The 25,463-nt window shown below is 44.4% G+C and overlaps 1 protein-coding gene across 1 annotated transcript; it reads left to right on the top strand.

The window, feature by feature from the left end:
• Positions 1–18,196: 18,196 nt before the first annotated feature.
• Positions 18,197–20,994, top strand: LOC123190587 (transcription factor bHLH112). Its single transcript, XM_044603257.1, has 7 exons — positions 18,197–18,709; positions 18,893–19,400; positions 19,498–19,611; positions 19,813–19,878; positions 20,193–20,258; positions 20,397–20,459; positions 20,588–20,994. Exons 1-7 carry the CDS (start codon positions 18,378–18,380, stop codon positions 20,744–20,746), a joined length of 1,308 nt encoding a protein of 435 aa, XP_044459192.1. The 5' UTR covers positions 18,197–18,377; the 3' UTR covers positions 20,747–20,994.
• Positions 20,995–25,463: the final 4,469 nt, after the last annotated feature.

The raw sequence follows: 25,463 nt of genomic DNA on the forward strand, positions 1-25,463 counted from the left end.
GGAGTGGGGACGGGGCTTACCTGCGCCCCCTACGTGTGCCCATCCGTGCGCCGCTGATCGCTGCCGCCCATCCCTGCCTCTCCTTGGCGTGGCTGTTTTTGGCAGCGAAAAAAAAAACAAAATACCAATCCTAATACGCGTCTGTTTGGTCCAGCGGGGTCCTCTCGTATTCTTCACCTCGTTACTCCTCTCTCTCTTTCCCGTCAGAGCTCGGACATGGACCAGAGCATGAAGGACGGAGGGGATGAAGCCGCCGCGATGTCCACCCCGTGCCCCCTTACTTCAGGAGGCGACTTCTCTGTCATCTTCTCCGGATGCTGGCCATGTTCTTCTCTCCTCAGGCGCGCAGCAGGTCAGGGGCAGCTCGAGAGCTCCGACCATGGAGAGGTGGATCTTGGGCGGGCGCAGCTGCCTGCAGAGACTGAGAAGCTCGAGCGCTCCAGCCCCGACCTGGAGGAGGTGGATGGTGGATGGGGCAGCTGCTTCGACTAGTGGAGCGCTGCAGCCCGTACATGGAGGCGGCGGATCCCGGGTGGCGCAGCAGCTCTGTACCGCCATGAGTGTGCCACACATAGGCGGAGGCAGCAGACCGGGACGTCGCAGGCTCGTAGTGGAGAGCTCGTAAGGTGCCTTTGTTCGTTCACCAAGAGATTCAGCTCTACTACTTCCACAAGAGATACGACACAACCACACGGGTAAATTTTCTTTTTTGCTTTGCTGGTCTTTTGATCTTTGATTTCTTGCTTGATTACTAGGAACACGAGTTATGGTTGTGGGCATAGAGATAATTTGGTTGCTATTCTATTCAATCGATGTTCAATAACAAGTTCTAATGAAAAATAGTGTCAATTAAAATCGACTTCAGTGCATAGGGATAATTTGTTCGATATTCGATTCAATCCATGGCATCCCCACAAAAAATAAAATAAAAAATCCATAGCAAATAACAAGAAAACCAGTGTCATCTATGAAATTGATTAAATTGGCTTCAGTACATGGGATAGAACTTTTTATTTAACAATGGAGTGTCTTAACGAGCGAATGTGAGAAATTATGTTCTTGCGTGACCAATCCTATTGTCTTTCCATCTGCCGCATGAAGGAAATATGCCCTAGAGGCAATAATAAAGTTATTATTTATTTCCTTATAATCATGATAAATGTTTATTATTCATGCTAGAATTGTATTTACCGGAAACATAATACATGTGTGAATACATAGACAAACAAAGTGTCACTAGTATGCCTCTACTTGACTAGCTCGTTAATCAAAGATGGTTATGTTTCCTAACCATGAACAATGAGTTGTTATTTGATTAACGAGGTCACATCATTAGTAGAATGATCTGATTGACATGACCCATTCCATTAGCTTAGCACCCGATCGTTTAGTATGTTGCTATTGCTTTCTTCATGACTTATACATGTTCGTATGACTATGACATTATGCAACTCCCGTTTACCGGAGGAACACTTTGGGTACTACCAAACGTCACAACGTAACTGGGTGATTATAAAGGAGTACTACAGGTGTCTCCAATGGTCGATGTTGGGTTGGCGTATTTCGAGATTAGGATTTGTCACTCCGATTGTCGGAGAGGTATCTCTGGGCCCTCTCGGTAATACACATCACATAAGCCTTGCAAGCATTACAACTAATATGTTAGTTGTGAGATGATGTATTACGGAACGAGTAAAGAGACTTGCCGGTAACGAGATTGAACTAGGTATTGGATACCGACGATCGAATCTCGGGCAAGTAACATACCGATGACAAAGGGAACAACGTATGTTGTTATGCGGTCTGACCGATAAAGATCTTCGTTGAATATGTAGGAGCCAATATGGGCATCCAGGTCCCGCTATTGGTTATTGACCGGAGACGTGTCTCGGTCATGTCTACATTGTTCTCGAACCCGTAGGGTCCGCACGCTTAAGGTTACGATGACAGTTATATTATGAGTTTATGCATTTTGATGTACCGAAGGTTGTTCGGAGTCCCGGATGTGATCACGGACATGACGAGGAGTCTCGAAATGGTCGAGACATAAAGATTGATATATTGGAAGCCTATGTTTGGACATCGGAAGTGTTCCGGGTGAAATCGGGATTTTACCGGGTTACCGGGAGGTTACCGGAACCCCCCGGGAGCCATATGGGCCTTCATGGGCCTTAGTGGAAAGAAGAAAGGGGCAGCCCAAGGGGGCTGCGCGCCTCCCCCCTTCCCCTAGTCCTATTAGGACTAGGAGAGGTGGCCGGCCACCCCTCTCCCTCTTTCCCCCTTGGGAATCCTAGTTGGAATAGGATTGGGGGGGGGGGAGTCCTACTCCCGGTAGGAGTAGGACTCCTCCTGCGCCTCTCTCTCTTGGCCGGCGCCCCCTCCCCCCTTGGCTCCTTTATATACTGAGGTAGAGGCACCCCAAAGACACAAGTTGACACAAGTTGATCCACGTGATCTATTCCTTAGCCGTGTGCGGTGCCCCCTGCCACCATATTCCTCGATAATACTGTAGCGGAGTTTAGGCGAAGCCCTGCTGCTGTAGTTCATCAAGATCGTCACCACGCCGTCGTGCTGACGGAACTCTTCCCCGACACTTTGCTGGATCGGAGTCCGGGGATCGTCATCAAGCTGAACGTGTGCTCGAACTCGGAGGTGCCGTAGTTTCGGTGCTTGATCGGTTGGATCGAGAAGACGTACGACTACTTCCTCTACGTCGTGTCATCGCTTCCGCAGTCAGTCTGCGTTGGGTACGTAGACAATACTCTCCCCTCGTTGCTATGTATCACATGATCTTGCGTGTGCGTAGGAAATTTTTTGAAATTACTACGAAACCCAACAGTGGTATCAGAGCCAGGTTATTTATGTTGATGTTATATGCACGAGTAGAACACAAGTGAGTTGTGGACGATACAAGTCATACTGCCTACCAGCATGTCATACTTTGGTTCGGCGGTATTGTTGGACGAGACGACCCGGACCAACCTTACGCGTACGCTTACGCGAGACCGGTTCCCTCGACGTGCTTTGCACATAGATGGCTTGCGGGCGACTGTCTCTCCAACTTTAGTTGAACCGAGTGTGGCTACGCCCGGTCCTTGCGAAGGTTAAAACGGAGTCTATTTGACAAACTATCGTTGTGGTTTTGATGCGTAGGTGAGATTGGTTCTTACTTAAGCCCGTAGCAGCCACGTAAAACATGCAACAACAAAGTAGAGGACGTCTAACTTGTTTTTGCAGGGCATGTTGTGATGTGATATGGTCAAGGCATGATGCTGAATTTTATTGTATGAGATGATCATGTTTTGTAACCAAGTTATCGGCAACTGGCAGGAGCCATATGGTTGTCGCTTTATTGTATGCAATGCAATCGCGATGTAATGCTTTACTTTATTACTAAACGGTAGTGATAGTCGTGAAAGCATAAGATTGGCGAGACGACAACGATGCTACGATGGAGATCAAGGTGTCGCGCCGGTGACGATGGTGATCATGACGGTGCTTCGGAGATGGAGATCACAAGCACAAGATGATGATGGCCATATCATATCACTTATATTGATTGCATGTGATGTTTATCTTTTTATGCATCTTATCTTGCTTTGATTGACGGTAGCATTATAAGATGATCTCTCACTAAATTATCAAGAAGTGTTCTCCCTGAGTATGCACCGTTGCGAAAGTTCTTCGTGCTGAGACACCACGTGATGATCGGGTGTGATAGGCTCTACGTTCAAATACAACGGGTGCAAAACAGTTGCGCACGCAGAATACTCAGGTTAAACTTGACGAGCCTAGCATATGCAGATATGGCCTCGGAACACGGAGACCGAAAGGTCGAGCGTGAATCATATAGTAGATATGATCAACATAATGATGTTCACCGATGAAACTACTCCATCTCACGTGATGATCGGACATGGTTTAGTTGATTTGGATCACGTGATCACTTAGAGGATTAGAGGGATGTCTATCTAAGTGGGAGTTCTTTAGTAATATGATTAATTGAACTTAAAATTTATCATGAACTTAGTCCCTAAAAGTATCTTGCTCGTTTATGTTGATTGTAGATAGATGGCTCGTGCTGTTGTTCCGTTGAATTTTAATGCGTTCCTTGAGAAAGCAAAGTTGAAAGATGATGGTAGCAATTACACGGACTGGGTCCGTAACTTGAGGATTATCCTCATTGCTGCACAGAAGAATTACGTCCTGGAAGCACCGCTGGGTGCCAGGCCTGCTGCTGGAGCAACACCAGATGTTGTGAACGTCTGGCAGAGCAAAGCTGATGACTATTCGATAGTTCAGTGTGCCATGCTTTACGGCTTAGAATCGGGACTTCAACGACGTTTTGAACGTCATGGAGCATATGAGATGTTCCAGGAGTTGAAGTTAATATTTCAAGCAAATGCCCGAATTGAGAGATATGAAGTCTCCAATAAGTTCTATAGCTGCAAGGTGGAGGAGAACAGTTCTGTCAGTGAGCATATACTCAAAATGTCTGGGTATAATAATCACTTGATTCAATTGGGAGTTAATCTTCCGGATGATTGCGTCATTGACAGAATTCTCCAATCACTGCCACCAAGCTACAAGAGCTTCATGATGAACTATAATATGCAAGGGATGAACAAGACTATTTCCGAGCTCTTCGCAATGCTGAAAGCTGCGGAGGTAGAAATCAAAAAGGAGCATCAAGTGTTGATGGTTAACAAAACCACTAGTTTCAAGAAAAAAGGCAAAGGAAAGAAGAAAGGGAACTTCAAGAAGAACAGCAAGCTAGTTGCTGCTCAAGAGAAGAAACCCAAGACTGGACCTAAGCCTGAAACTGAGTGCTTCTACTGCAAGCAGACTGGTCACTGGAAGCGGAACTGCCCCAAGTATTTGGCGAATAAGAAGGATGGCAAGGTGAACAAAGGTATATGTGATATACATGTTATTGATGTGTACCTTACCAATGCTCGCAGTAGTACCTGGGTATTTGATACTGGTTCTGTTGCTAATATTTGCAACTCGAAACAGGGGCTACGGATTAAGCGAAGATTGGCTAAGGACGAGGTGACGATGCGCGTGGGAAACGGTTCCAAAGTCGATGTGATCGCAGTCGGCACGCTACCTCTACATCTACCTTCGGGATTAATATTAGACCTAAGTAATTGTTATTTGGTGCCAGCGTTGAGCATAAACATTATATCAGGATCTTGTTTAATGCGAGACGGTTATTCATTTAAATCAGAGAATAATGGTTGTTCTATTTATATGAGTAATATCTTTTATGGTCATGCACCCTTGAAGAGTGGTCTATTCTTATTGAATCTCGATAGTAGTAATACACATATTCATAATGTTGAAGCCAAAAGATGCAGAGTTGATAATGAAAGTGCAACTTATTTGTGGCACTGTCGTTTAGGTCATATCGGTATAAAGCGCATGAAGAAACTCCATGCTGATGGACTTTTGGAACCACTTGATTATGAATCACTTGGTACTTGCGAACCGTGCCTCATGGGCAAGATGACTAAAACACTGTTCTCCGGTACTATGGAGAGAGCAACAGATTTGTTGGAAATCATACATACCGATGTATGTGGTCCAATGAATATTGAGGCTCGAGGCGGGTATCGTTATTTTCTCACCTTCACAGATGATTTGAGCAGATATGGATATATCTACTTAATGAAGCATAAGTCTGAAACATTTGAAAAGTTCAAAGAATTTCAGAGTGAAGTTGAAAATCATCATAACAAGAAAATAAAGTTTCTACGATCTGATCGTGGAGGAGAATATTTGAGTTACGAGTTTGGTATACATTTGAAAAACTGTGGAATAGTTTCACAACTCACGCCACCCGGAACACCACAGCGCAATGGTGTGTCCGAACGTCGTAATCGTACTTTACTAGATATGGTGCGATCTATGATGTCTCTTACAGATTTACCGCTATCATTTTGGGGTTATGCTTTAGAGACGGCCGCATTCACGTTAAATAGGGCACCATCAAAATCCGTTGAGACGACGCCTTATGAACTGTGGTTTGGCAAGAAACCAAAGTTGTCGTTTCTTAAAGTTTGGGGCTGCGATGCTTATGTGAAAAAGCTTCAACCTGATAAGCTCGAACCCAAATCGGAGAAATGTGTCTTCATAGGATACCCAAAGGAAACTGTTGGGTACACCTTCTATCACAGATCCGAAAGCAAGACATTCGTTGCTAAGAATGGATCATCACAGAAAAGTGAGTGGGAGGAAAGTGGAACTTGACGAGGTAACTGTACCTGCTCCCTTACTGGAAAGTAGTTCATCACAGAAAACTGTTTCAGTGACACCTACACCAGTTAGTGAGGAAGCCAATGATAATGATCATGAAACTTCAGATCAAGATACTACTGAACCTCGTAGATCAACCAGAGTAAGATCCACACCAGAGTGGTACGGTAATCCTATTCTGGAAGTCATGCTACTAGATCATGATGAACCTACGAACTATGAAGAAGCGATGGTGAGCCCAGATTCCGCAAAGTGGCTTGAAGCCATGAAATCTGAGATGGGATCCATGTATGAGAACAAAGTATGGACTTTGGTTGACTTGCCCGATGATCGGCAAGCAATTGAGAATAAATGGATCTTTAAGAAGAAGACTGACGCTGATGGTAATGTTACTGTCTACAAAGCTCGACTTGTCGCAAAAGGTTTTCGGCAAGTTCAAGGGATTGACTACGATGAGACCTTCTCACCCGTAGCGATGCTTAAGTCCGTCCGAATCATGTTAGCAATTGCCGCATTTTATGATTATGAAATTTGGCAGATGGATGTCAAAACTGCATTCCTGAATGGATTTCTGGAAGAAGAGTTGTATATGATGCAACCGGAAGGTTTTGTCGATCCAAAGGGAGCTAACAAAGTGTGCAAGCTCCAGCGATCCATTTATGGACTGGTGCAAGCCTCTCGGAGTTGGAATAAACGTTTTGATAGTGTGATCAAAGCATTTGGTTTTATACAGACTTTCGGAGAAGCCTGTATTTACAAGAAAGTGAGTGGGAGCTCTATAGCATTTCTGATATTATATGTGGATGACATATTACTGATTGGAAATGATATAGAATTTCTGGATAGCATAAAGGGATACTTGAATAAAAGTTTTTCAATGAAAGACCTCGGTGAAGCTGCTTACATATTAGGCATTAAGATCTATAGAGATAGATCAAAACGCTTAATTGGACTTTCACAAAGCACATACCTTGACAAAATTTTGAAGAAGTTCAAAATGGATCAAGCGAAGAAATGGTTCTTGCCTGTGTTACAAGGTGTGAAATTGAGTAAGACTCAATGCCCGACCACTGCAGAAGATAGAGAGAATATGAAAGATGTTCCCTATGCATCAGCCATAGGATCTATCATGTATGCAATGCTGTGTACCAGACCTGATATATGCCTTGCTATAAGTTTAGCAGGGAGGTACCAAAGTAATCCAGGAGTGGATCACTGGACAGCGGTCAAGAACATCCTGAAATACCTGAAAAGGACTAAGGATATGTTTCTCGTATATGGAGGTGACAAAGAGCTCATCGTAAAAGGTTACGTTGATGCAAGCTTTGACACTGATCCGGACGATTCTAAATCGCAAACCGGATACGTGTTTACATTAAACGGTGGAGCTGTCAGTTGGTGCAGTTCTAAACAAAGCGTCGTAGCGGGATCTACATGTGAAGCGGAATACATAGCTGCTTCGGAAGCAGCAAATGAAGGAGTCTGGATGAAGGAGTTCATATCCGATCTAGGTGTCATACCTAGTGCATCGGGTCCAATGAAAATCTTTTGTGACAATACTGGTGCAATTGCCTTGCCAAAGGAATCCAGATTTCACAAAAGGACCAAATACATCAAGAGACGCTTCAACTCCATCCGGGATCTAGTCCAGGTGGGAGACATAGAGATTTGCAAGATACATACGGATCTGAATGTTGCAGACCCGTTGACTAAGCCTCTTCCACGAGCAAAACATGATCAACACCAAGGCTCCATGGGTGTTAGAATCATTACAGTGTAATCTAGATTATTGACTCTAGTGCAAGTGGGAGACTGAAGGAAATATGCCCTAGAGGCAATAATAAAGTTATTATTTATTTCTTTATAATCATGATAAATGTTTATTATTCATGCTAGAATTGTATTTACCGGAAACATAATACATGTGTGAATACATAGACAAACAAAGTGTCACTAGTATGCCTCTACTTGACTAGCTCGTTAATCAAAGATGGTTATGTTTCCTAACCATGAACAATGAGTTGTTATTTGATTAACGAGGTCACATCATTAGTAGAATGATCTGATTGACATGACCCATTCCATTAGCTTAGCACCCGATCGTTTAGTATGTTGCTATTGCTTTCTTCATGACTTATACATGTTCCTATGACTATGAGATTATGCAACTCCCGTTTACCGGAGGAACACTTTGGGTACTACCAAACGTCACAACGTAACTGGGTGATTATAAAGGAGTACTACAGGTGTCTCCAATGGTCGATGTTGGGTTGGCGTATTTCGAGATTAGGATTTGTCACTCCGATTGTCGGAGAGGTATCTCTGGGCCCTCTCGATAATACACATCACATAAGCCTTGCAAGCATTACAACTAATATGTTAGTTGTGAGATGATGTATTACGGAACGAGTAAAGAGACTTGCCGGTAACGAGATTGAACTAGGTATTGGATACCGACGATCGAATCTCGGGCAAGTAACATACCGATGACAAAGGGAACAACGTATGTTGTTATGCGGTCTGACCGATAAAGATCTTCGTAGAATATGTAGGAGCCAATATGGGCATCCAGGTCCCGCTATTGGTTATTGACCGGAGAGGTGTCTCGGTCATGTCTACATTGTTCTCGAACCCGTAGGGTCCGCACGCTTAAGGTTACGATGACAGTTATATTATGAGTTTATGCATTTTGATGTACCGAAGGTTGTTCGGAGTCCCGGATGTGATCACGGACATGACGAGGAGTCTCGAAATGGTCAAGACATAAAGATTGATATATTGGAAGCCTATGTTTGGACATCAGAAGTGTTCCGGGTGAAATCGGGATTTTACCGGGTTACCGGGAGGTTACCGGAACCCCCCGGGAGCCATATGGGCCTTCATGGGCCTTAGTGGAAAGGAGAAAGGGGCAGCCCAAGGGGGTTGCGCGCCTCCCCCCTTCCCCTAGTCCTATTAGGACTAGGAGAGGTGGCCGGCCACCCCTCTCCCTCTTTCCCCCTTGGGAATCCTAGTTGGAATAGGATTGGGGGGGGGGGAGTCCTACTCCCGGTAGGAGTAGGACTCCTCCTGCACCTCTCTCTCTTGGCCGGCGCCCCCTCCCCCCTTGGCTCCTTTATATACTGAGGTAGAGGCACCCCAAAGACACAAGTTGACACAAGTTGATCCACGCGATCTATTCCTTAGCCGTGTGCGGTGCCCCCTGCCACCATATTCCTCGATAATACTGTAGCGGAGTTTAGGCGAAGCCCTGCTGCTGTAGTTCATCAAGATCGTCACCACGCCGTCGTGCTGACGGAACTCTTCCCCGACACTTTGCTGGATCGGAGTCCGGGGATCATCATCAAGCTGAACGTGTGCTCGAACTCGGAGGTGCCGTAGTTTCGGTGCTTGATCGGTTGGATCGAGAAGACGTACGACTACTTCCTCTACGTCGTGTCATCGCTTCCGCAGTCGGTCTGCGTTGGGTACGTAGACAATAATCTCCCCTCGTTGCTATGCATCACATGATCTTGCGTGTGCGTAGGAAATTTTTTGAAATTACTACGAAACCCAACACCGCAAGCACGCGGGGTGGTGATGGGGTAGGAAAGGTGAATCAAGCTGCCGCAAGCTATAGTGTTCATAACAAATTGATTAAGTTGGCTTCGGTTCATGGAAGATGACTTGATTTTGTCCTGTCATTAAAGTAGAGGCAGAGGGTCCAATGCTCTGTTGCTGCAATGCCGAGTTGTGCACTTGGAAATCGGTGCAGATGTGGTTGTTTGGATGACCCTATACAAAAAAGTAGCAAAGTTTAATCACGCAGAAGTTTCGAAATGATAATAAAACATGACAAAGTACAATGCTTCTACCATTAGTGTATTGTATTGTTGGAATCCTGCCACCATTCTTTGGTTCATTGGCATCGAGAATGTATTTCCATGTGATGACTGCATTGAGGCACTTAGCAATGGATTGTACTGCAACTGCGGTGCAACCATTTGATTTGTCATAAACTCCAAATGACCCTACAAAAATGATAGATTAAGGTCAATAAAATTAATTTTTCTGTGTGAACCAAGCAGGATAGTTTTATACCCTCGATGTGCTTTCAGGTTGTACTTGTAAAGAATCACTAGTCTTCTTCTGTTTTGTTTTTGCTATCTCTAAGCCACCATTTGGTTGTGGTGGCATTGAGATTGTATTACCAAGTGATGGCTGCACTGAAGCATTTAGGAATGGGTTGTACTGTAATTGCGGCATACTCATTTGGTGTGTCATAACCTCCAAATTACCCTATAAAAAGTGATACATGAATTTCAGCAAAATTAATTTGTATGAAAAAAAGTGTGACAGTTTTATACCATTGATGTGCTTGTACGTTCTGCTTGTGAAGAATCGATTGTCTTCCTTTTCTTTTTTGTTTTTCCTTTCGCCAAGCGACCATTGGGTTTTGCTGACATTGAGATTGTGTTACCAAGCGATTGCTGCATTGAAGCATTTAAGAATGGATTGTACTGCAATTGCAGTGCACCCATTTGCTTTTGCATAAAATCCAAATACCCCTATAAAAAGCGATAGATAAATGTTAGTAGAACTATTTTTTCTATGTGAAACAAGTTGGATCGTGTTATACCGTTGATGCGCTTTGACGGTGTAGTTGTAAAGATTCATCGGTCTTCTTTTCCTGGTTTGTTTTTGCTTTCTCTAAACCCCCAGCGGGTTGTGTTGACATGATAATTGTATTAGCAAGTGTTGGGTGCATGGAAGCATTTAGGAATGGGCTGTACAGTAATTGCGGTGCGCCCATCTGATTTGCCATTAGCTCCAAATGACCCTATAAAAAGTGATGGATAAATGTGAGTAAAATTAAAATTTCTATGTGAAAAAGGTGGGACAGTTTCAGACCATTGATGTGCTTTGAGGTTGTACTGGTACAGGATCATCTGTCTTCTTTTTCTTCTTTGTTATTGCTTTCTCCAATCCACCAATGGGTCTTGCTGATCCTCGTGTAGTCTTCTCCTTCTCCTTGATACCTCTTGGCTTGGCAAGCCCCTCGTTGTGTTTTGAAACTCTACTAGAGTCGATAAGCGGACCTGCAACTATAAACTAAAATGTAAGTCTTATACAAAACTCTATGCAATTAGTAGTACAATATATACCTTGCGAAACAGAGGAATTTCCCATATCAGGATCAGGATCAGGATCAGGATCAGTTCTATTTTTCAAGTGTTTCTCCACAGCTTCTGCTAGCTGCTCTGCGCATTTAGCAACCATATCATATGTTTCGTCCGATTCAGAGGCACGAGCAGCTATTTTCACAAACATTCTGCACAATTCCTTGTAGTAGTTTGACATTTTTGCTTTTCGATCCTCATGTAGATTGCAATTGCTTGTTATCTCGAGAACTTTGGCGTCTATTGTCCACCTTTTCAAGATATATTGTTCAGGGATATGCTTGATATTATTGATATCAAGTACCTTTAAGCAATGACGGCACAAAATTCCAGCAAATTCAAACTTCTTGCAACTACAATTCACCCTTTCTTCATTTGGAGCAAATCTAACAACATGCTCACGTTTTGTGTCATGAAATTTTACCGTGTAAAACTTTTGGTCTGTATCACTATCATCACGAAGGAACGTGTCATAATTCAGGGTCAGAAGCACTTCCTCCTGAAACATCTTGAATATTGCTGGAGTATATGTAGTTACAGCTTGACTTAATATATAGCTACATTCCGCCTTCATCTTGGGAGTAGTTTGTGATGCCTTGAAGTCACACTTCACTTCTTCAAATCTTTTATCTGCAACAAGCCGTTCGAAATGCTCGAAAAAAGTAAGCATGTCATATTTAATACTGATGTAACGCTTCAGTTCATTGTTCATGCTTTCACTTCGTTGGGTAGTGCTCATGTGGGCAGAGAATGTATTTCTACCATACACTAGTGCCCATTGCTCCCTTTTCTCGAACAACCTTTGGAGCCATGTATTCTCACGTAGTCCATACTTATCAAGCATATCATTCCATGCACTTATAAATTCTTCTTCGTCCTCTATGTCATAGATACAATGCTGGAAATCACTATTGAACTTCTTATATTCTGGAACAACTCCAGCAAGGTGCTTGCAAGCATTTTGATTCATATGCCACACACAAAGTCTATGGTGAGAGTGAGGTAGGACTTCACTGATTGCCTTGGCCATTGCTGCATCTTCATCGGTAAGAATTGTTTGTGGATGTTTCCCTGACATAACTTTTAGAAAAGTTCTAAAAAGCCAACCAAAACTTTCAGCAGTTTCATCATAAAGAAGTGCAGCACCAAACACAATAGTTTTCTTATGATTATTCACCCCAACAATCAAACCAAATGGACGCCCATCATTTAGTTTCCTATATGTGGTGTCAAAGCTTATAACATCACCGAAAGTTGCATAGTCTGAGACCATTTTCGAGTCAGCCCAAAATATATTAGTTATCAAATCGTCCTCATCTACTTGAATTGAATAAAAAAACTTGACATCTTCTGCTACCTTCTTCTCCATGTATTCTAACACTCCCCCTGTATCACCTTTCGCTGCTTGCAATGTTCTTTTTGAGTACAAACGATTTTTCATGTCTTGAGGGATAAAACCAAGGTTTTCTTGTCCACATGCTTCTTTGGCCATAAGATCAATAGTTGCTTTATTAGAAATGCCTACAGACTTTGCGACCTCTGCAGCCGCTATTTGTGCATCTGTCACTTTTCTGTGAGATCTCAAGTATTGGGCCATGGTTCCAGTAGCAAGAATGTGGTTATGTGTCTCCTCAAATTCGTAAACCTGATAAAATCCATTCCTAAGACTTATTTTCATATGTGCATTACATCCACATCGTGATTCAGGCCTACTATAACTGAATGTATCTTCTCTCTTATCTTCAGCACGAGTTCCTAATAATTTAAATTATTGTCTTAGTGCATCTAAAAATTATTATACTCCAAACAAATTACAAGTGGTCCATACCTTGACGAGAACAGAAAAATGTTCTCTGTTGTATTGTATCAGAGTTCTTTACTTTATGCTTACTACCTCTCCGGATGCTGAAACCCATAACTTCAGCATACTTGTTATAAAAGGAATAAGCCTCTTCATCAGATAAAAAATTCATTCCAATCTTTGGTACCCTTTCATTAATACGATCTTTCGCATTGCTAGCTGCGGTTTCTTGCACATCCTGTATCAATTATATGATCTTTCATTAACAGATGTTTAACAGATCTTTTCTTATATGATCTTTCATTAACAGATGTTTAACAACCATGTTTATTTGCCATCAGGGAAAGGGAGGATATGAAGAAAAAAAATCACTATGAAGATGAAAAGGAGGATATGAAGAATACAAGTGAGAATCTCACTGTTGGTGGTTCTGATCCATTATCATCATGGTTCCCATGACCACCCCCTGGAGAAGCCATCAGGGAAGGACAAGAAGATCCTTCGCTTCAATCTCTAGGTCGCTCCAGACTCAGAGACGTTGCATCTGCTTGACGCTGTTGATTGATGAATGATAAAGAGTCTCCTGATTGATGAATGATAAAGAGTCTCCTGATTGTTTCAGCAGGCTCTATTAATCTCTATATTTTTTGGTCCATTCTGATGCGATTTAGAGATAAGGATGTTGTTTTGGCGGGATTAAGAGATCTGATTGGGATTATTTCCCTCCATAGTTTTATTCAGTTTTGATGATCAGCAAGTATTACAGGTCTTTTTTTTGGGTAAAGCAAGTATTACGGGTCGATGTGTATTTGGAAGGATATTTTTGATTCTTTTTTGTGCGAGAAAAAACGGCCCCACGAGGGGAGGCAGGGATGGGCGGCAGCGATCAGCGGCGCGCACGGATGGGCGCACGTACGGGACGCAGGTAAGCCCCGTCCCTGGAGTGGAGCTATATGCTATGCATGCATGCCCTGTGTCTGTGTGTGGCTAGATTGGGTCGATATCTGTGTGTGCTGTGCTGTGTTGTGTTGCGTGTGGATGGAGTGAGTGGGCGGCTGGCTTTTTCCGGGCACGCGTGCGACCCCCTGGGCCCCGTGCTTTTGACGCATTCGCTCTCTCCGTCGCCGTCCCCGTCGCTATAGATCGACCAGCGGCCGGCCGTAAGCATGACGTCAACCGAGCCGTCGTCGCGCCAAAGCTGTGCGTGCATTCACCGTGTTACATGCATGCAGTGTACCACCTTGCTAGGCTCAGGCCGGCCACCGTCTTCCTTCCATATGGGATTCTGCTGCATGCGTAATCCGAAAGATGAGTAATAAAATGCTACATATACATAGGTTTACAGGGGTTTTACAGGCAGGTAAGTTTTCATTGGAGATTAAGGAGGAGGGGCCCACCTCATGAAAATCAGGGGAAAGAGATTAGTTAGAAAGGAAAAAAAAATCCTAGTCAACGTGTAATTGCATGTAATTCTTTGTATGTTTAGAGCATCTTCAACAGCCGCCCAATGCGCGGCGCCCAAAAAACGGGTTTACAGCGTGCAAGTAGTTTTTTAGGGCGCTAGAAGACGTTTGCTCCAGCAAGTGCTGCAAAATATGCTGCACGCGCGAGTCCAACGGTCTCAATCAAGCGGTCCCATCTGCAGCAGCCCAGAGTTTGCAGCGCGCGCGACCGGGCGCACTAAATATGCTGCGTGCGATGCCTTTTTGATGCGCACACTGCATTAGTTATAGCGTGCGCGCTTTTTTGTGCGGCTGCTGAAGACTCCAAATCAGATCCGCGCGTGCTAAAAGCAGTTTTTATACCGTGCGTCGTTTATATAGCGCTTTTGTTGGAGATGCTCTTAGCATTATTGCCGAAAGAATGTCACGACGCGCGTCCGCGATGGTGCTGTTCTCTATCGATCTTCCTCTTCTCCTTTTTTGTGAGGGGCGTAGGTGCTGTTCTCAAGTCCACTAAATGTCGCAATTAGTACTCCTCTTGTAAACTAATAGTATATAAGAGTTTTAAATCACTATTTTATAGTAACCTAAAAAATCTTATGTTAGTTTAACTAACACTCTTTCTGTATGAAAATAAATATCGCTGATTTAGTATAAAATCAGTACTATAAAGTTGTATTAAATCAATGACACTTATTTTGAGATGAAGGGATTACTATTCTAGTATGTCTTTTAACACATAAGAGCATATACAATCTGGATTGGCTAATTTCGATCACCAAACATCGGCGGAGATGCCGGGTTCTTTAGCAATTTGACACTGCTAAAAAAATAGGACGTTTAGCAAAGATCCGCAGAGCCATTAAAGTCCCTAGAAGTGTGCTTAACCGAAAACAAAGCGAAACTTGAAGGTTTGTCCCTAATTTCATTGAAGATAGGCGTCAACTACGAATCTACAATCTGAAATTGTGACATGACAGTCAGCGGTTTACGACCTCTAAACAGTCAACCTCCATGACAACTTGCGAGAACCCTGTATGTTGAGATGCTCTAATAATCTATGTTAGTCGCACTCTGTCTATGCTACCCGTGAACACGACGGTTTCCAGCCCACAAGTAGTAGTAGTAGGAGAAATGGCGTTGACCATGGTAGGCATGCAAGGCATAGCTAGCTTGTGCATTTCGGTCGCATTGCACTGCGCTAGCTACTATACTAGCATCTTAACTAAATATAAACACTCCGTCGTTAAGCAATTCTCTAGGAGAAGAAAAATAAGAGGAATAATGCAAGCATTTGGCTGGTCTGAACCCACAAGGGAATATAAGTGCATGGAGGAAAAATCCAAAAAGAAACGAGGGAATCATAACGATCCAAGACAAAACATGGGGTGCATGCCTGCCTACGCGTGCGATGTGTGGGGGGTTCTTCCATCACGTCGCCCACCCCCAAACGAAACTGACGTTTTTGTATCTGCATTCTCAAGTTCGCAGAAAAACATGGCCGGTTCTCTCTGTTAATCAAGGGTACACTCTTCCACTCAAATGCTATAAGATTTACTTTGTGTTTAAAATGCATAATATGCTAGCTACAATTATTTGATCGGCAAGCAAAGCATGCTACGATTTGTAGAATATGTCTCAGGGCATGCATGTAATTTGCATCGGACCGCGACGTTGAGTTTATCTTCTAGTGGTCGGGAATGCTTAACAATAAAATAAATAAAGGCTGATAGTCATAATTTAGCTATAGTTACCAGCGAGAAAGTAATTCGCTAGGATAGATTAGATCACTTGGAGGCGACTATAGTACACGCAAACAAGACTTCTTGGCACAAAGATTAGGTGCAACAGTCTGACTATTGCAGGAAACGTTAGGCGATTTCATCTCAGGCATTCCTTCCACCAGTTGGTGTAATTTATTTGCTTTGGGTTGCTATCACCAGCAAGACTCCCTTTCTGGGGTCAAGACCTTTGATTGATTAGTTCGAATTTATGCCCTAGTCCTATTCCTTTGTTTTATTTGTAAGAGATAACATATATTATTTATGCTGATTTGATGTATTTATCCTGATTCCAATGTGTGAAACATGGCACCGGGCCATAAATCAAGTATTGAATCCATGCTTTTGTGTAATCTCAATATTCCTAAATCCTTACCATTATACATCTAGCGTGTGCTCTGGGCCTCTGACTTAAGAATCACTAAAGAGAAGATTGAAGGATCGGAATTTCTTGATAGTATAGCTAGATGTGACTTGTCTGGAACAAATATGGAGCAATTTCCTTTTTGTCTGGGCCTTCTTTTTTTGCAAAGAATTTTTCGTATGTATTGAGATACTATCTTTATCATGGATATATTAATTAGTCTCCAAGACTATTCCCTCCAATCCATATTAATTGTCACTTGATTTTCTAGAAAGCGTACAATAACTAAGTTTTTTCTTTGACTACTATCACTAATAAATAATTTATGTTTGTCAGATAAAAAGTTATAACATTAGATCTACCATTAAAATAAGCTTCAAAATGTAAAATCTTAAATACCGCAATTGTTTCGCACCAAGCCAGCCCTTTATGGTTGCTCGGACACATAGGGAACCTGCCTGTTCGCTAACAATGCAAAATCACCACATGCCCACATATAGATGAAATAAACATTTTATAATTTTGAAAATGAATTACTTTCAACCCTAATGTCCAAATCTACCTTTTGTTGCAAAGAATATTTATACTTTTTTTGGAAAATAACAATTTTATTAAAGCATGAAAGTTGATTCAAGTAAACAAAACTGGGCACAACAAACAAACGTTATGAAAAATCATTGAAGACAAACAATTATGACAAAATGAATTGCTTTTCATCTTTGATGAATATTGAACCATAATATTTTTTAGTTCTTTAAGATAGAACTCATATCATTGAATTCCATTAGAAACGATTTCACAATGTAAAATTTAAACATAAGTATTTATATTGGTTAAAGTTGCTCGATCACTAGAGATTGTGCAAAACCCAAAACAATGTCTATTTGGGAACAAAGGGACTAGGTCTCTTTTTTTCGGTAGTCGAGATAGGATCATAAAGCATGCACGTCAAAAACCTAAGACCATAATGTACTCCCTCCGTTCCATAATATAAGAGCATTTTTGAAAAATGCTCTTATATTATGGGACGGATGGAGTAACATACTAGTACTACTACAAGACAATCGAGTTAAAGAAATTACAGCCCAAGTAGTGCAGTTGCTTTTCATTGTAATTCTGGTTGGTTAATGGCTTTATCAATTCAAAGGCTTGGTTTGCCTCCAGCTAATATTTTAAATAAAAATAGAGCATGACAGTGCTGTTCTCTAGTGACTGATCTTGGGTTGCTGAACAACCGCTTGGATCATGATCAGTTGCACCAGATCAATTTTACTTACCAAGCTGACGCAATGCCGGAAGACCGCCAGCGACCCAACACCCCGGCGGTCAGGTAGGCGAAATTCTCCTCGCCGCCCTTTCCAAACGGTTTATATATACCCAAGACACACAACCACATCTTTTCCACTGCCACTACCCCTCATCTTAGCTTCACCCCCTTTCCCCTTCCCCTCCGCCCACCCAACAAGCACTCACCACTCCCTTGCATCCCAGCTTGCTTGCATCTCGCTCCTCTCCGCCGCACACCGAGAAGATCGACCAAGAAACGGGGCGGCGTCGGTGGATCGGTCCGTTGATATGGGAGATCATCAGCTGATGTACGCTGCTCCGGCCATGCACAACGGCGGCGGCGGCGGAGCTGTCTCACACGGCATGTGGTGGAATACCAACACAACCGCGGTGCCCGCGGCGGCGTGCTCGACGGAGCTCGCAGGGTTCAACACCTGGCCGGCCGCTCAGCTGGCTGCTGGTGGCTACGACATGGCGGTGGCCGACGGCGGCAAGGCCAAGAGCTGCACCACCACGGCCTCCTCCGAGTCGCCCGGGAACAACAGCTCCGTAACCTTCCAAGAAACAGCCAGCATCAGCGACCCGGCAGCCGGCTTCACCGACTGGAATAGCCCTTACATGTGAGTTGTTCGATTCACCTACCCTTGCTGGATCAGTTTACCCTCCGTGATCTCGTACTATCAAATGATATGTATGGTGATGATGATAGATAGATAGTTAGATGCATACTTATCTACTCCCGTGACTCTAAAATTGATTAATGAAATCTATGTGTATGTGCGTGTGTTTTAACCTTTTCACAGGAGCAACGGCGGCGCTGGTAACATGCATGGGTTCCTCCAAGTTGGCCACCATGACATGAGCTCAAGAACGGACCAGCAGAGCCACATGAACGCGTCAAGCATGCTGAATGACCCATCAGCAAATAAGCTAGACCTAGCGCTGCAAGGCCACCAGCAGGCCGGCGATCACCACCGCCAGCAGAAGCTATTGTCCAGTCTGGGGGCGCCCGAGCTGCTCCTGTCGCCGAACTCACCCTACGGGTTCCAGTCGTCGTCGCTGCTGAGGAGCCTCTTGGAGCCGATGGCCAAGCCGGCACCGGCGGCGGGGATTCAGCAGTACCAGTACCAGCAGATGGGCGGCCAGGCAGGGGTCAGGGAGCCGCTACAGTTCACCAACGATGCGGCGTTCTGGAACCCGTCTGCCGGGTTCGGCATGGCGATGCCAGCGCCGGCGGTGTCTGAGCAGACTAGCGTGCGTGCGGTGAAACGACCATCGCCGGCGCCGCGTGGGGCAAATCTTGCACTAAAGGTAAGCTTGTGCCAGTGATTACTCTAGCATGGAGTAGACAATAACACAAGAAACTAAATGAATAGCTGGCTAATAAGTTAACCTTCTTTGTCTGTAGAGTGTGTTAGAAGGAGTGGGGGACTCTAGCTCGATCGTTACCAAGAAGGCGAACAGCGAGCCGGCATTCAAGAAGCCGAGAACGGAGACTCCGTCGTCATTGCCGACCTTCAAGGTAGGCATCATCCCATAGTCCCATACATACCTATGTATCTACCATGCAGAATTGCAGATGCATGCATGGTCAACTTAACTTACAACCAGCTGGTTGTTTCAAACTCCACACGCATTATTTGGTGCATGTTGCGTGGATCAAAACCCGTATTATATATGCATCTTTATTGATTATTAAAGTTGCTCCACACATACATTACAGGTTAGGAAGGAGAAGCTAGGGGACAGGATCACAGCACTCCAACAGCTCGTCTCTCCTTTCGGAAAGGTAATCAAGCGAGCTGTCCAGCTAGTTTAGCTAGGCTTTTCATGTCCAATCGTCCAATGTGCATTACTCAAACCAAACGTCCAAGGAGTTTATGAAAAATATCATTACACAAACCAGTAGAGTGCTGCTTGGAAGTTGGATCCACATCATATATATATATATATATATATATCGTCAACCACATGCATGATCTTGTCGCTGCTGCAAAAGCGTTGTTCCTTTCCTCTCCTCGATCCTTTCGAGAGATTTGACAGACACACATGCGTCTAAGTCTAACACACAATCTTAACATTTATCGTTGCGCGTGCGTGCAGACGGATACGGCGTCGGTGCTCCACGAGACCATCGAATACATCAAGTTCCTCCACGACCAGGCTGGTGTAAGTGCATGTGCCAAGTGCTTTTGATCATGGCATCTGGAGCACGCACGCACGCACGAGCTCTATCGATTTCCTCACAGGAGACTAGCTAGATGTTGGAGACCGAGCTCATGAACATTTGTTTCTGCATCCATGCAGGTGCTTAGTGCTCCATACTTGAAGAGGGGCCATCATCAGCATCAAGTGCCACAGTACCTCAAGGTATACACATGGCGTGGTTGCTGCATCTGCATGCTTGCTCTTTCCCACTTCCCATTGCCACATGAATACGAATACCATCTCCTAGTGCATGCCTGATAGCTTTTGCATCTGTTTGTGTTTGGTCACAGAGCTCGAGTGCTAGCCCTGACAAGTCGTGCAAGGATGGCAGCGGCGAGGTGTCGCTCAAGGGCCGGGGGCTGTGCCTGGTGCCGATATCGAGCACGTTCGCGGTGGCCAGCGATGGGCCCGTCGACTTCTGGACCCCCTTCGGCGGCCAGTTTAGGTAGACGAAGGCTCGCCGGGTGGAACGAACGTGCGGCGCAGATCGATCCGACGGCGTTCCTCGATCAACCATGATGATTTAGTATCTATATAAGTAGCTCATGATCGTAATTTGTAACGGATAGCACTACGTACGTACTGATGAAGCTATATGGTTAGCTAGATGAACCTTTGGAATGAGTGCTTCAAGACTTGTACTCATTCTTCAGGTTCATCAGGGAATAATCAATGAATTTGACTAAGGGACCAGCTAGCTGACAGGACTGAATTATGTCATAGTGATCATCCGATCGTCGTCGTCGATCGGGTTCGTATGATTGGTGGGTTCATATGATTGGTTGTTAGGCTTGCATCATCGATCGGTTGTGTCTAAGAACTAATTTAATGGTTCGGTACTTTAATCCAGTACGTGATGGATCAAAGCAGATCTGTCTGTAGCAGGTTTCATTCTCTACGGATATATTGCAGTACTCCCTCCGTTTTTATTTAGTTCGCATATTAACTTTGGTCAAAGTCAAGCTTTACAAACTTTGACCAAATTTATATACAAAAATATTAAGATATACAATAACAAATCAACAACATTAGATTTATTATTAAATGTACTTTCACATCGTATAGATTTATTATGATAAATGTCTATATTATTTTCTATAAACTTGGTCAAACTTTACGAAATTTGACTTCAGTCAACTCTAATATGCAGAGTAAATGAAAACGAAGGAAGTACCAAATTGATTAATAAAAGTGGCATCTCTCTTTGATTGACCTCAGCAGAGTGTGTCTTTTGCTAATATAAGCTTCTCTTTTGAACCTGACCACATGTTTTGGTATAATATAAGCAGGGCTTTCAGAATTTGTGCATGCATGCGTGTCCTTTTCCTTAAATATTGCCAGAATCTTTCAGGCTAAATTATTCCATTTCTATGCTAGTGGATTATCGGCATGCGTAAGTTCTTCGCAGGCATATTCTATACTGCGTGTGTTTCTTGTTATGTGGTCTACGTTGCAGTCCTGATCGGTACCAACCAAGCTGTAGTATTTTGTAGAGTATTGGGTAAGAAAGATGAACTCAACATACGTGTCTCTTCTGGTATGAGCGATGAAATTCAACCGAAAACGAACCGTGGCACAGAAATTCAGGTAAGTTCGACACGCCGAGAAACGACTGAATCTCAACTGTAGTCTTGCACTGAAACTAGACTGCTAGAGAGTATTTGCCCTAGCAACAAGCTAATACCCCATCTCCTCTGCTTTACGTTTTGGTGGTATCGCACCAATTTCCAGTACACTTTTAGGTCTTGCTGAGTCTATCTGTGTGGATGACTGCTGAAATGAAAAGAGTGAAGCACCAGTTTTTCTTAGAAAGCTGAACATCGTAGTGGGATGGTTGGCATAAAATGGATTGATCTTTACGGAGATTGCAATAAAGTACTTGGAAGAGATATATAAAATGTAGTATTACTTAATTTCTCCTTGGCCCACAATTTTTCCTGTGGTATGGATGTAAAGTCGAACCTCTGATTGTCCTGTTCTTGGGGCAAAAGAAGCTTGTGCACTTGTCAATTGGCATACAACTTGACTCTGTTTCCTGCCACAAAAAGAACTAGCGTTAAGGTTTGAATTTGACTCTGTTTTCACCTTCAATGAAAGCTACCACCATGCAGCTCAGCACCCTAAGTTAGTGTAATGGTCGAATTCATAAAGCCAGCATGCAAGACAAAGTTCAGCAACATCCGATCGTGCAGAGACCAACAGTAAAGTTCAACACCTTTATCTTGATTCTCCGGCAGAACCATGGATACACCGAAGGGGCAAGCCTTTTGAAAAGAAATTCTGGAAGTTATCAGATGGTCACGAGTGACCATATTTTTTCAGAAATGAAGGAGGATCCCCGGCCTCTGCATCTGGACGATGCATGGAGCCACTTTATTAATTATTCACACAAGACCTTACAAAGTCATGCAACAGTAAGACTAAAATCACCGTCTAGGCAACATTTGTCTCTACTCCTATCCAGTTGATGTAGGGATGCTGATAGTCTAGGCCTAATACCAAACAGACCTCGCAGCCAAACCTAACATCTAAGACCTGAGGTCCCAACCAGGATGCCTGCCGGGTATGGGGCACCCACCAGTCCGGCACACTCCTCAATCAGGACGCCTGCCGGGTATGAGGCCGCCGCAGCCACCTGCCACCACTCCATCTTCAGTGATGTACTGTTGCATCTACCTTACCTGGTCTAGCTGCCGCCGACGTCACCACGACGCCAGACAACGCCACTATCCTACGCTCGTCCATCATCACACACCCACCGGCGAAACCCCGCTGCTCCATGCCGCCGAGACCCGCCGTTGTCGACGCGAGAGAAGGCACGCCACACCACCTCACGCCTCTTTCATCTGGCGCCGCTCCACAAACGATGCCCCCAATAGGGAACACGACACCGCAGCGCCGCCATCATCCGATCCGGAGATCTTAGGATTTCTCCCGGAGCGGCACGAGCAGGTTGATGATACCTTCATCAAGGTAACGATGTAGACGCCGCCATCGCCCGCCATGACCAGAGTCGGCTCGGTTTTCACCGATGACTATGTCTCCCCAACTCGCCGCCAGTGCTAATAGTGGGATCCACGATCCGTCACTACCAGTCTGGCCAACCGCCTTTGGTGGAGAAGGCAGCCACCACCACCATGCCCGGCCAAGAGACCCGGACGTCCTCGTGCCGCGAAGATTACCCAATCCTCTTGCCGTTGTCGAGTTGAGGCGCAGCCACAGTGGATCTCGATCTAAACCCCTCGGGCCCAGATCAGATCTCATTGCAGCCAAATCTCATCCGCCAAGCGGCCGCCGGAGATCTCCTGGCCACCGCCAACCCGCTTTGCACTGCCGTTGGAGGAGGAGGGAGATGGACGCCGCTACCCCCACGCGTTACCGCCGGCCGGGGACTGCGCCGCCGCCGCCGCCTCACCACAGGGGTTTCGCCCTGCGGCGTCATCAACGACAGCGGCGGTAGAGGGAGGCGATGGAGGGGGAGGGATGAGGGCGGTGTGGACGGGGACTCCTCAGGGGCGGCGCGGCGCCGCCGCCTCGTGGGAGAGAGGACCCCAGACCTCACGAGTGACCATATGCACACGCGCTTCAATATTATTGTTTTGAAGTGAAAAAAACCTATATGAATGATGAAACTATGAAAGAGGTAGTGCAAATGCAATTGCTAAATATTTTAATGTGATATCTGAAACTTCAGAGGAGGTATATGTGATTCCGGGTGAGTTGGGCTTACTATGGTCGTCTTACAGGTTCAAGATCACTTGAAGAAAATAACCTTTGTACCTTTCTGATAGACACTGGGAGATTCAAGGAAGCACCACTTTTCTGACTATTTGTTAAGGACGAAGCTGAACTTCCAGCAGTTTTCCATACTGGGCAATGAGTCCAAGCAGCAAGAACAGGCCGACCAGCGCTGTTCCGAACAATGGCACCAAAACAGGATTGAGCAGTCAATGGACCAGAGCTATCATCAGTATTAGTTTTAAACCAACCATTGGAGGAGGGCACGGCACGAACGTGAAAGAGGCTTCTCCACCAGCAGTTGGCCACTGAAACCCACTTGGCAGTGAATCATAATCTGCTTCCCTTAGGCGTTCCAGGGCACTCAGATTACCTCAGTGCAAGGAATCATGAGCATCTAGCGCCCTGCTAGCGTCGCCAGGCTTGCGTTGTTAACAGAGTCCTCCCCTGCTTCTTCCGCTTCATGCCTCCTTCCAACAAAATACAAAGGCTGCTCTGGTGTTGTGAGTGGCACGGCCTCATTGTCCAGCATAAACACGACTATCGACATGAGTGGCCTGGCCTGGCACACAAGAGCCCAATATAAATGCACAGCGACACCTCATGCAGTAAACAGCTCTTCAGAAGCACCGTGTCCAGGAAATCCCCCGATTTTCCTTCTTTCAGTCAATTCCATGCCTGAAACATGGTCGAGCATAATCAGTTAATAACATTTTTATTCGTTGTGTTGTACTTGGCCAAATTCGAGGCATTTGGTAGCACTTATGTAACCTATAACGTTTCGGAAATCACTCATAATACGGCGAGGTCAGCTGATCTTCAACCCACTTACAATCTCCAGTAACAAGATCCCATAGCTATATGTGTCGGACTTGACAGAGAAAAATGCCTCCTTCCAAGGCATATTCAGGCGACATGTCCTGTTTTTTCTGTGGCATGGATATATAAAGTTGAACCTCTGATGGTCCTGTTATTGGGACAAACGAAGCATGTGTACTTGTCAGAGAACTTGACTGTTTCTTGCCACAGAAAGAGCTAATGGTAACCTTGGAATTTAACTCTGTTTTCAACTTCAATGAAAGCAACCACCATGCAGCTCAAACACCCTAAGTTGGTGTAATGGTCGAACTCATAAAGCAACATGAAAGACAATGTTCAACAACTTCAGATCGTGAGGAGACCCAAAGTCAAATTCAGCACCTTTATCTTGATTCTCCGGCAGCACCATGGATATACTGAAGACCTGTCTTTTGAAAAGAAAAAAAATCCTGAACTTACCAGGCCATCACAATTGACAGTATGCATGCGCACTTCAAGATTACTGTTTTGAAACGTAAACAATACTATCCCAATGATGAAACTATGAAAGAGGTGGTGCAGATGTAGTGGCTAAATATTTTTTTTATTGTGATGTCTGAAACTTCAGAG

This window comes from Triticum aestivum, chromosome 2A, assembly GCF_018294505.1.
Source record: "Triticum aestivum cultivar Chinese Spring chromosome 2A, IWGSC CS RefSeq v2.1, whole genome shotgun sequence".
Lineage (NCBI taxonomy): Eukaryota > Viridiplantae > Streptophyta > Magnoliopsida > Poales > Poaceae > Triticum > Triticum aestivum.